Source organism: Mus caroli, chromosome 11 (assembly GCF_900094665.2).
Source record: "Mus caroli chromosome 11, CAROLI_EIJ_v1.1, whole genome shotgun sequence".
Classification (NCBI taxonomy): Eukaryota; Metazoa; Chordata; class Mammalia; order Rodentia; family Muridae; genus Mus; species Mus caroli.
The window spans coordinates 25,712,837-25,725,312 of NC_034580.1; the positions used below are offsets into that span (position 1 = coordinate 25,712,837).

The following is a 12,476-nucleotide window of genomic DNA, read 5'->3' on the forward strand; positions in this document are numbered from 1 at the left end:
GAAGCTTCCATTTAACCTATTTTGTCAAAAAAAAAAAAAAACAAAACCCAGAACCCTGAATAGCCTCCATTTCAAATGATGAAGAGTGAATGGAGAAACCAAACAAAATAATTAAGGCAAAGGCCACCCTGACCCTCCTACCCCCACACACTGCTAAAAGTTAATGCAAAATATTGGAACCATCTTCTATTGCCAGAAGGCACAGGCTGTCCACTAGTGCTCTTCTCTGGCCTATGCTGCTCTTTCCTGCTGCGCTGAGGCCCTTCCTTGCTACAGAGCTGGCTCTGTCTGCTCTTGTTTCTTCAGTGTGGCTATGAGATCGAATCCCACTTCTTTGAATTTGTCACCAGAATTATATCTCATGATAGGAGAGGGAGAAGGCTTTGTTGCAGCTTATTCTTTCTTGGGAATCTAGTTATGAACTCCTTAAGGGCCTCCTCATGTAGAACAGAGCCACTGACCTTACGTTTCCCAGCCTGTCTTGCATTGGATAAACAAACACTCAAACCAATTCCTTTCCTTCCTGAGTCCTAAAAGGTGGCTCCCAACAAAGCTTGATAGGAGCTCTTCTCTCTCCGTTACCACAGCAGCCTGGTGACCAGAGAGCTCACACTCTCACATGTCTTCCCTGTTTTCTGGATAATCACCGCACAGGAACAACTTCTGCGTAACAATTTTACCTTCCCAGAACACACAAGCTCTTAGGTCAATGACATGCTGTATGATGAACAGTGCCATTTTATTTTGGGGCAGGTAAGTAATACACCTTCACTGAGGAATCAACAGCCTGGGTGGCCTCATTCTCAAAGTGCCACTCACCTTTCGGGATGGCTGTCAGCCACCAGCGCCCGGCTAGTCTTGGAGAGCTGGTGTACTGTCTCTGCGTAGTCCTCAACAGCTTGTTCTAAAATCTGGTGCTTTTTCAACATAGAGACAGCACTCTGCTCATCCTGCAAAGAAAAAGACCAATGAAACCATAGCCAAACTCTATGCTTGGGGTGATAAATTAACTGCACTGTGGGATGGGACAAGAGGAAGGATCATCAGAAAGAAAAAAAAGTATGAAATAGCCATGAACACAAGACACAGCTGAGTGCATTAGCAGGGACTAACAAGAGGCCTCTGCAAAGGGGAATATGTAGTGTGACCAAGGTCACTGTAAGGTAGAGGGGAGCCTGGTAAGTTTAATATATTTCAGCTGGTTAAAAACCTCAGTCAGTTATGTGTCTGCACAGCAGCATTCTATAGCCTTAAAGTACTTTTAATGGTCTTAAAACCATTTTGTATGTTGGAGAGCCTGGGCAATTTTATGAATGATGGTAGAACATGCCTGTAATCTCAATAATTGGGAGGCCAAGGAAGGTAGATCTCTGTGAGTTCAAGGCCAGCCCTGCCAGGGCTACATTAGCGAAGCCCTATCTCAAACAAGCAAAAAGTGTGTGTGTATGTGTGTGTATGTATGTATGTATATGTGTGTGTGTGTATATATATATATATAAATATTTGAAGATAAATATTTATATAAAACTTATATACAAACATATAACATCTATCTATCTATCTATCTATCTATCTATCTATCTATCTAAGTTAGCTAGATATAGTACTATCTACTTGTAATCCTAGTAGGTAGCCTAAGGCAAGAAAATCATGAGTTGGAAGCCAGTCTGGGCTATATATTAAGTTCTAGGCCTGTATGTGTGTTACATACTTAGCCTTTATTTCAAGGGAGACAGCAGCCAGATTTTTGATGTCTTTCTTTACTTTTCAGTATCTACAGGCAGCAGGTAGAATAAAGACACTCTGTAGCTAGCATGAAAGGATCAGAGTAGGGCACTCTTCTGAGGCTTCCTCTGGCTTCCTCTCAGGGAAGTTGGGAAGCATCTCTCACCTTGGCCTTTTCCTCAGACATCATGTACAACTCCTGTTCACTCATCCACGCCTCTGCTTCAGCTGCATCAAAGTAGTACTGCTGCGCCTTGTGCGCCTCCTCGAGCCGTCTATGGCGTTTCTCAGTTTCCTCAATGAGGAGCCCCCACAGCTGCTTCAGGTCAGCGAGCCTCTGCCTGATAGCCTCGGCATTGAGGCTGCTGCTATCTGTGATGATGTTTTGACTCCTCTCAAAGATGTCATCAATACGAGGCTGGTGTCCCTGGATTTCTTTCTGGAGGGTCTGTGTAGAAGAGGCAAAAACAATTTGCTAAATGGCCATGGCCTGGTCCTTATTTTTAAATGTTGGTGCTAAGCAGAACTCACAAACCTTTGAAAGTCTCTCACTTCATCTGCATTGGGATTCAGTCATTTGTCAGGCACTGCTAGCCTTGGTAGAAACACTTACCTGGTTTTTCTTTATTAACAGCTGCACAGTTTGAAGGTTATGGCCATGATCTGTGGAAGTTGCCAAAGGCATCCTCTCGCCAACCCACAGCTAGAAAAAAATTGAGAATAAGAAGAGGTTAGAACCATGTGAAAAACAAAGAAATGGCCCAAGTAAGAGCGTAAGGGGCGAGGGAAGCTCTGGGGAGGAAGGTCTAGCCTTCCCTTAGAAGGTGCCGGGATATATACTCTTGGACATGAGGCAGGGCTTCTAGACTTACTCCATCTTGGTGTTGGACGCACTGTGAGCCCTGTGGTTAGTTTAAATCCGACTCTAGTGGCATTAAAATCCTGGTGTGTCTTTAGATTTCCAGAAAGAAGAGAGTGCATTTGCATGTGTGCATGTGAGGGGACAGAGCACCACAACATGGAAGGTAGGCTATAAGGGCTTAGGTCAATGACACAGTCCGAGGTGACACAACAGAAATGCAACCACCCGCTTCAGGCTGCTCGCGGGCTACTCACGATTTCGTCCTCCACATCCCTGTTGAACTGATGGATCTCCTTGGAAGCTAGCAGGTTATGCTTCCTCTCGCTCAAGGGCTCGAGAAGCTCCATGAACTTGGTCTGCACAGTAAGGCGTTTGCTGTCCACCTCATCTGTGCTCTTCCCCTCCTGACTCAGCGCCTGGGCTTGGCTCTGCAGTTCCTCGATCTCCTTCTTCCGAACTTCCATCTGATTCTCCAGCATCTAAGGGAGTGAGAGCGCATCAGACCCAGAGGACACACGGAGACTCTGCTTGGAACTCTGTTTCTGGCACTGGCTAAGGCGGAAGGCTAAACTGAGAAATACAAACTTATACAGCCAAGAGGCCAAGGAATGGAGTAGCAGCGAGTACTCTAGCTTACCAGCTGATGTTTAAAAACATTCCGTCTCTGGGGACTTTAAAGCTTGAAGTAACATTAAACTTTAGTCAGGAACTCAGGGAAAAGAAAGACAGGGAGACAACGTTACTTATGCCTACATAGAAGTCAGTTTCGCTATCAGAAGGGAGAACACTTTTGAGGGTCCAGTTCTTTCTGGTGAGAAACAGTATCTTTATTTCTTCAACCAGAGATCTGACTAGAATCATGGTAGATATAAGGGAACACAACAGTCACTCGCTGCAGGAAACAAGCTAAGGTGGAAACAGAAGTGTTCACTGAGGAGCTACCACACCCACATAGCACAGCCCGTCACAAATCCTGGAACCAACCAGCACCTGAGGCTAACTGTAACCGCCCTAGGAAGAGGCAGCAGCTACAACTAAACACCACCTGTCTAAATTTATTAATGCACAGAAACTCCAAGAGCAAAGTAGCCAACCTTGTAGCAAAAGCATGAATGTCCTTTTGGATGAAAAAAGCAGGCTCAACATTCAGCCAAGACTGTTTCGGCAGTGACTAGTTCTAAGTAAAACTGCCAGGCTTAGGAATCATAAAATACTGCCAAGTTAGGAGAGGAGCCACTGGAAAAGTGGACCACTACTACCTTTAAAGAAAAATAGTGTAGCTGGGTGTGCTGTCACCTTTAATGCTAGCACTTGGTGGCCAGAGGCAGGTAAATCTCTGAGTTTGAGGCCAGTTTGGCCTACACCCACCACACCACTGTTTCAGGAAAAGCTAGGACTATAGATCCTGTTTCAAAAACCAAACCAAACCAAAAAACCAAAATCTAGGAGTGTTTGTGACAGTGTGGCTGTCTGTGTATATTGCATATGGAGAGCAGTAGGTAAGCACAGGTGATAGTCTTAGGAATGCCACCCACCTTCTCTGGAGCACATGGTCTGTTTCTGCCTCCCTAGCACTGAGATTAGAAGCACATCCTTAGTTTACAAGGAAAACAACTTTATTGACTGAGTCATCTTCTCAAACCATACCACTGATACATGTATGTTTGTGTGCCAAGTGCATGTGGAAGCCAGAAGAAGGTACTGGGTCCCCTGAAACTGGAGATACCAACAGCTATGGGAGGGTAGTGGGATTTGAACGTAGGTATTCTAGAAAAGTAGCTGTTGATCTTCACAGCTGAGCCATCTCTCACTTCCCCATGATATACTTTTGAAAAAGAGATTTATTTAATTTTACTTATATGAGTACATTGTAGCTGTCTTTAAACACCCCAGGAGAGGGCATTAGATCCCATTACAGATGGTTGTGAGTCATTATATGGTTACTGGGCATTGAACTCAGGACCTCTGGAAGTGAGTGTTCTTAACCATTGAGCCATCTCTCCAGCCCATATCTGATGATATACTTTTAATACAACTGTCATCTCATTAACTCAGGGTTAATTCACCTGCCCTCAGAATCACCTATCACAATATAAAAAAAAAAAATGGTTATTTCCTCTACTATCTACCAAGCAGAGAGTAATTCAGAGTAGATAGAGAGCAGATAACTCAGCCCAACCATCACCTATTTAAGATATTACACAGAAAGAAGATAAATATGATTATTCACTCATACAGGTGAATATTTCACTCAACCACTGAATGGTAATAATACGCATCAACTAGATGTTAAATGAAATATTCCTATGCACAGACATTCAACAGTTTTACTAATTATAGTCTTTCTAGTTGACTCTGAAAGAGTCTACCGCTGGCAGGGCACTTATCTGGTGGTAAAATCCCTTCCCATGGAAGAGCAAAGGAAGACTCGATCTGTAGAGAGGAAGGGGAAAGCCATGAAGTGAGCATAGCCCGAATAGAATACCGCCTTGCCCACTTGCCTGCTGCTTTTTCAGCAGAATATTGACACTGGTAAGGTCTTTGCCATAGTCGTCAGATTGAATCTGGCTCTCCAGGCCATGTAGCCATTTGTCAAGATCTGCGCAGCTTTGTGTGAAAAGCTCAGCCTTGTTTGCATCAAAGAGCCGCTGGGCCTTGGTCTGGGTTGTGGATTCAAGGACTTCCCACATTTTATGTAACCCAGTGAGTTTTTCCTTTACCACAGCTTCTGTTTCTGGCTTTTCTGAAATAAGCTGCATTCCTTCCTGGAGAACACAAACCAATGAGGTTAAAAATAGTTTGCAAGAGAATAAATGTCACTGTGAAAAAAACAAAACTCAAACTCTGAGACATTTAATCTGTGAGTGCCCCACTTGCATCCACACTCCCTACACTCATCCAGGAAGTTAGTGCTCGTAAAATAAACAGTGGTCTTTGTAAGCAATTAAGTGTGGCATGCTCTAACAGTTTCAACTGGGCAATTTATTGTTAATAACCCACAACTTCACGCTCTAAAGAATAACACATAATTTTAATTCTTAGGAGAATGAGAGTGAAGGGACAGGAACGTGAGAAACACACACTGCACAGAATCTCCCTATGGGCATACACACTGCAAGGATTAACATAGTTAGTGCCTGGTGTATAGTAGTCACACCACCCCTAATAGACTTAAAGCATATTGCATTCTAAAATTTATGTAATTGTATCTGATAAAGCCGCTGCCCATAAAGCAACACAGGTTTATGGCCAGTGGCAATGAGGAAGGAAGGGACATGGTTCACCAGCAGCAACTGATCACCTGGTAGCCACTGAAAGATAAACTAAGCCACTTGTTTGGGTCTCTGCTTCTCTGCCCGCTGTGGGACAGACATCAGGTCAGAAACTGTAAGTGGAAGCAGGGGATTGTTACTGGCTGCGTAACTTTTGTAAATGATGGCATAGGGCTCTACCCTCAAATAAAAGGAATTCATTTTCTCTCCTCCCTCTTCCCTAAGTTTTTATGTCTTCCTCCTTACCAAGGCCACAATTTGGAAAGGAGGGTGAGGGAAAGGTCTCACCAAATAATTTGACCCACCTTCTCAATTTTGTCAAGCCATTCTTTGTTGGATGCAAGTTCTGCCATAAATGCTTGATGCTTTAACCATTTACTGTGCAGATTTCTGGCTTCATCATAAGACATGTCTTGAGCTGTAAGCATCTTTTCATTGATCCAGAGGGACAGCTAGGGGAGAACAGCAAGAAGTTTTTAGAAGCCGACATTATAGATTTAAACCTTTTACTCCGGCCCAGAAACCATCATACCTGTGTCGACGTTTTCCATGTCAACAGACTGGCAAATATTTTACTTTGCACCTCTGACCCATCTTGTAGCTAAGTGTGATATAAATGGTGGACCTCACATTAAACCCAGAAGTATAGAAACTCCAAAGCAGCTTTGCAGTTTAAACTCAACCGCAATGTTGGCCAGCTTTCCCTAAAAAACTTGAACTCTTACTAGTTCAAAACACAAGCTGTTTCCTCCCCCAGATACCTGTGACAGCTATAGCAAGCTAACCACTGACTATCATTTAATTCATCTGGCAAGTATGTATTTTAAAACAATCTGCACAGCAGTGGTGGTGACGCATGCTTCTAGTCTTAGTGCTTGGAATGCAAAGGCAAGTGGATCTCTGTGAGTTTGAGGCCACTGTGGGCTACAGAGTGAGTTCCAGAACAGCCAGGGCTATACAGAGAAACCCTATCTCGAAAAATCGAGAACCAAACAACACACAAACCTGCTCATTTATCTACTGGGTGATGTGTGGGAATGTTAAAGAACATAAACAACTTGCTCACCGTGGAACTAATGCAACGACCACAGCCATTCCTTATTTCTGTCAACTCTAAATCACCTTTACCTGTTTTTCTGTAGCCTCTAACTCTCTACGGAACCCTCCACTCAGACTAAGAACACTTCACAGAACTTGACTCTGAGACCAACCATAGATACTAGAAAGCCACACAAAGCTTGCCAGCTGCTGACAGACTAAAATAAATTATAAGAGGCTTGGAATGGGAGTTGGCCAAACCAAGCTCTGACCTCTTTCAGGCTTTTATCCCAAGTCAGACCCTGCTTGGTCCTGCTTGCCTGTAAGTACCCAGGCCAGAGATATACAATGGAGTCCTTCAGGGACCATCTAACGCCACGTGGGTGGGTGAAAACGCCACGTGGGTCGGTGAAAGTGAGCTTACTTTTAAAGCAGTCCCTGTGAGTCCCTGTGAGGAGTCCCTGTGAGGAGTCCCTGTGAGGAGTCCCTGTGAGGAGTCCCTGTGAGTCCCTGTGAGTCCCTGTGAGTCTGCACCTGAATATCTTCATGGTTTCACGCCTCAAAGTCTACAATGGCACAGGAGACCAAAGAAGCCTTTACGGTATCCGTGTTTCTGAAGCCTTCCGTTAATAACCTGGTACTGCTGGGAAAGGCTTCCCCATATATTTGCTTCAACAGCAGTGGGTCTATTCTTTATAAAATGTCAAGGAGGGCAAAGCAGGTCACAGAGAACTGCTGACTTTGAGAATGGAGAAAAACTCTAAGTACCTGCTCCATCTTTCATGAAGGAGAACTGGCGGGAGCAAAGTTCAAAGCCAATTTTTTGTAATGGAAGACCACTGACTGGTCAAATAACAATAAAGATAGCACATTTTCAACTTTAAAAGAATTTAACTATTTCCCAGCAATCTAAATGGCTACAATGTGACATACTAAGGCTGTTTGTCCAATCTAAGAAAAAAGAGATGAAGAAAACCAAATGATAAAAATCCCTCTGTGTAGCACAGAGAGAGGTCTCCTACAATAGAGGATATTTGTTGACCGAAAGTTCCAGGGACATACACATATTTTCACTATTCATAACATACAAGTAGGATTTTTTTTTAAAAAAGGAGAAAGCATTACATAAAAATTACACTTATAAACCAACGTGCTCTTTGTTGAACATATCATCCTACAGATATCATGCAGACCAGCACAATGCTGTAGAGCTATGGAACTGGTTGTCTGTCACCATTCTGGAACTAGAGCTAAGTGATTATTTCGGGCATTCACAAAGGTCATGTCAGAATATACTCATTCTCTGCAAAAAAAAAGGATCACTGTGCAGATGGAGAAAAAGAAAAAAGAAAAATGCTTTAATCACTGAGCAAGGCTCAGTACAAAACTTAGTCCTGTGCCAGACATGTCTGTCCTGACTTCCTGGGGAAAGAGAACAAAAACCACCAACCAACCAAACCAATTCACCTTCAGAAAGTCAGAAGTACACTCTAAGAGAATAAACCAGCCAGCCACAACTTTCAGATCACCTAAGTTTTTTGGATACTCCACGAAAACCACGCTGTGAAAATTAAGATGTTCCCTACACAGGTATTTGAGGTGAACAAGTGGGTCCCTGTTTTAACTGTATCCAGTACAATGGCTGCCCTCAGTCCTTATGGGGGCAATAAAGGCTGATCTTAAAATTCTTGCCTCCATTAGCCAAGGCACCCAGGAGAAAAGGAGTATGAATGTGTGTGGGGGTGGGGGTGGGGTATGTGGGAGGCAACAAACCTGTGGATTCTCTAGACCTTGAACACAAACAGCTAGTAACAGTAACCACTGCCTACTAGGTAAATAGCTACCATCATAAAACATAGTCAAATGTAAGGCTGCTCTATGTGACCTCCACTCCCAAAAGACTCTGGCCTAGTATATTTAAATGAGGCAGAATGATGGGTGTTTGTAGTACAGGAATGGGACACTTCTTTTGGTCAATATACTTGTATTTCTACAAAGTGTCTGGAAACCAGCAAACCTAACTTTTGTCACATGCTGACTATATGCTGTGTGGGACATCCAACGTTCTCAGCAGTCACTGTGGGTGTGCAAACTTTAAGGAATCTCACAGAGCAACAGCAAAACAAGAGACATAGGACCAGGGGGACGTGGCACAGTATTCATGTAGAAAGCTACATATCTTTCCTCAGATTTAGCCTGGGCTTTAACATGGTTCTGCCAATCAATTTCATTATATTAACTTGCCCTTTAAAAGTGGAAGCAGGACTAGGGCAGTGGCTCATATCTGTAACTTAATTTTCACAACAGAAGTAGGTTCCAGGTTGGTTTAAACTACGTATGACACTGTCTCACATACATACATACATACCCCCAAAAAGCAGGTATAACATAATCCATTCATTCTCTGGCTGAAGGAACACAGTCTCAGGTGATGTCTGTTTCATGGCAAACATCAGGGTGATACAAGGAAAGCCAGTGTGTGGCGGGTGCTTCTCTCCTGCACACACTGGCTCCCTGCAAAGCACACTTGCTGTGAGTGTCTTGAGTGAGTATCCTCTCTAATTGGTTAGCTGTGTTCACCTGACACTCAGAAGAAGCATTTTGTCTAACATGGTGCTTAGGCCTGACAGAATCTAAGCAACATAGTTTAAAGACTTCCTTTTTTAAGGTTAATCTGCCAGAGCATATTATAAGGTTCCTGGTCTCTTTACTGGACACGAATGCCTTTTGTTGCAAAAGATCTAACATGTCTGTTGTACTTCTTTGAACATATAGCTGTATGTCCATATACAAGGTGTTTGTAATGGGTTAAGACTATATTCTGTCCTGGTCCCTGGCCCTCAGGTCCCTACACTTTCTTGTGGATGTTCCTTATCCCATTTTGGGGTCTAAGGGAATTTATTCTATAAACTAGAGAGGAATTAATTCCACTGTAGTTCTCTGGCAGACGGAGAAATATGATGTGTTTATGGCTTCACATATATGGAGTTTGCTACATGTCTTTCCCTAGCTAGCTTGCAGAAGAGACTACATTTTGTTGGTCAACTTTATTTTTCAAAGTTTGTTTCTGGATTTACTGGGGGTTGAGGGAATCATGAGATTAATGGTGCATGTTAAAAGTTGGTCTTTGAGATGCAGAGTGAGTACTGCTTGGCCTAAACTTTCTTTTTAAGGTCTTAATGAAGAAGAAATCTGGAATATAGTTTAAAATTCTCTGTTTTTCTAAAAAGATTCATCTACTTTTTTTTTTTTTCCTTCTCACTTCAGCCCTACTTGCTCTGGCCTGCTCCTTTCCAGAGCAGAGTGCTCAAGATTTATTTATTTAAATTTTTATGTATGTGAGCACAATGTCACTCTCTTCAGACACACCAGAAGAGAGCATCAGGTCTCATTCTAGATGGTTGTGAGCCACCATGTGGTTGAATTCAGGACCTCTGGAAGAGCAGTCAGTGCTCTTAACCGCTGAGCCATCTCACTAGCCTAAGATTTATCTACTTTTATTATATGTTTATAGGTGTTTTCTCTACATATACAGCTGTGTAACATGTGTTCGCAGTGCATGCAGAAGTCAAGGAAGGGGTCAGATTTCCTGGAACTGGAATTTCAGGAAATTGTGAGTCTAACTGAACCCGAATCCTTTGGAAGAGCAAGCCAGTGTTCTTAACTACCAAGCATCTCTCTAGCCCCTTTATCTCTGGTTTTTAACATACAGGGTTTCAGTATTTAGTAAGTTGTTTCCGTCCACGGTGTTTAAATGTCCCGTTTTTCCAAAGAGTTAAAACATGGTAGCCAGCAGCTGTGTGCGAGAAGTATGCTCTGAATTTTAACTTAAAATGAAGTGGCCACATGCAGCTAATTTAAATATAGCCCTACTCTACAATGTATCCTAAAATGTAGATGAATGGATAATCTAAACTGCTGGTGATATGTACGGTTCCTCCAGTAGACTGACAGGAACATGGTGCCCTAACCACAACCACAGATACCTAATGGATTTCTAGCTTCCCTGATCTCACGATTCAGTTGCTTTTTTCCACTGCCAGCTGGCTGGCTACTGTGGGAAGCCGCAGAGGACGACTGAAGGGGAACTTACCTCTTGACAATCTTGCAGGAACTTCTGTAGGTCACGGTTGTCCTTTAACCTCATCAAAAGTTCACTGGCTGCTTCTCGATTCTTCCTGTGTCTGTCAAGAGAATGAAACAATTTAAAAATAATTAGGTATAGAATTTACAAGCTGATTTCTTCCCTGGGTTTCTGTGTGTACTGGGAAGTGTTTGCTTACAGCTCATAAGTATTTGATATAGGCAAGATGGAGAACTTTTAGCATCCTGCAAATGGGTAAGCCACAGGAGGTGCACAGGAGACCCATGCAATGACAGTCATTGCATACATTTAAATGCATCTCATTCTAGAAGAGAAGATCTGAGTGTGCACAAGGCCCTGTTACTGACAATGTGAAAGAATTTGAAACTTACTTCTCTAGAAACTCATACAAGGTTAAAAAAAATACACATAATACATAACTCTTGGGCCAGAGAAGTGGCCTACTGGTTAATAGTACTAAAATAAATAAATAATAAAAATAAATCATGCAGTTATCTTTTTTTTTTTTTTTTAAGACCAGGCTGGCCTTGAACTCACCAAGGCCTGTGTCTGTCTTCTGAGTGCTAGAATTAAAAGTATGCATTACCTCACCCAGCTTGACAATCCTTAAAAAATATTTTCTGATTAAGTTCCAATCTTGGGAAGTCATCACACCAAATACCACAAATGCAAAAGTGCAGACCTATGGGGTCACATGCTTATTCAGTTCTACTCTTGATAGGGCAGCTAAGGTTTTAAGTAAAATCCCCAAGCCTTAAAACAAAGAACAAACAAACAAAACGCAAACCAAAGCCATAACTCCAAAGCCTGTAAGATTTGGAAGTAAACAGCATGAGAAGGCAGATGGTTAGTTTGAACCCTAACTTGCTGGCAAGTATCTTTCTTGTGCCTTCAAGTCTCCAGAAACTGGACCAGCAGAGTAAATCCCAGCAAAGGGCCACGGATGCAATGACAGCTGTTGCTCAGTGGTAAAGATCAACAAGTGTGCACAAATACAAGTCCGAACGCTCCTGGTAACCCCTGCAAGAAAAGTCTGGCTACACGGAGGGTGTGAAGTGGAGGGCTAAAGCAGACGATAGGGTTAAAGTATACAGGCAGGAGGTATAGGTCAGCCGGTGGACTACTTGTCTACCTAGCACGCAAGACACTCCATTTACTCCTTAGCAACACACACAATGGCAAGGTGGTGCATCACTACTTCTGAGCTGGAGGCAGGGAGGCAGAAATTCAAGGCTACCCTCAGCTAACTGAGTTTGAGGCTCACAGAAGAGCTGGGCCTCCACTGTGATTCTCAAAGAAATTCTTTGTTGTATGAGCCTGGGGGACAGGAATGTTCTCTATTCCTGTAAGCAGTACAAGTGAGCAAGAAAAGCTCATGAGACACAAAAGTGCTGGGTGACGCTTGGAGAAACTTTTATCAGAAGAAAGACACCCTCATTGCATGCTGACAACGCAATTCACAGCAGTCCCTGGC

The 12,476-nt window shown here is 42.9% G+C and overlaps 1 protein-coding gene across 5 annotated transcripts in view; it reads right to left on the reverse strand.

Annotated features, from left to right (window-relative positions):
* The window catches only part of Sptbn1 (spectrin beta, non-erythrocytic 1), a 167,334-nt gene that overhangs the window by 19,226 nt on the left and 135,632 nt on the right, over positions 1–12,476 (reverse strand). For all 5 annotated transcript variants that reach the window (XM_021176094.1, XM_029483162.1, XM_029483161.1 and 2 more), the window contains 7 exons: positions 10,991–11,081; positions 6,165–6,311; positions 5,089–5,352; positions 2,842–3,066; positions 2,339–2,428; positions 1,892–2,173; positions 820–950 (listed from right to left, as the gene is read on the reverse strand). In XM_021176094.1, the coding sequence (XP_021031753.1) occupies positions 820–950; positions 1,892–2,173; positions 2,339–2,428; positions 2,842–3,066; positions 5,089–5,352; positions 6,165–6,311; positions 10,991–11,081 (1,230 nt within the window). The remainder of the gene's footprint in view (positions 1–819; positions 951–1,891; positions 2,174–2,338; positions 2,429–2,841; positions 3,067–5,088; positions 5,353–6,164; positions 6,312–10,990; positions 11,082–12,476) is intronic.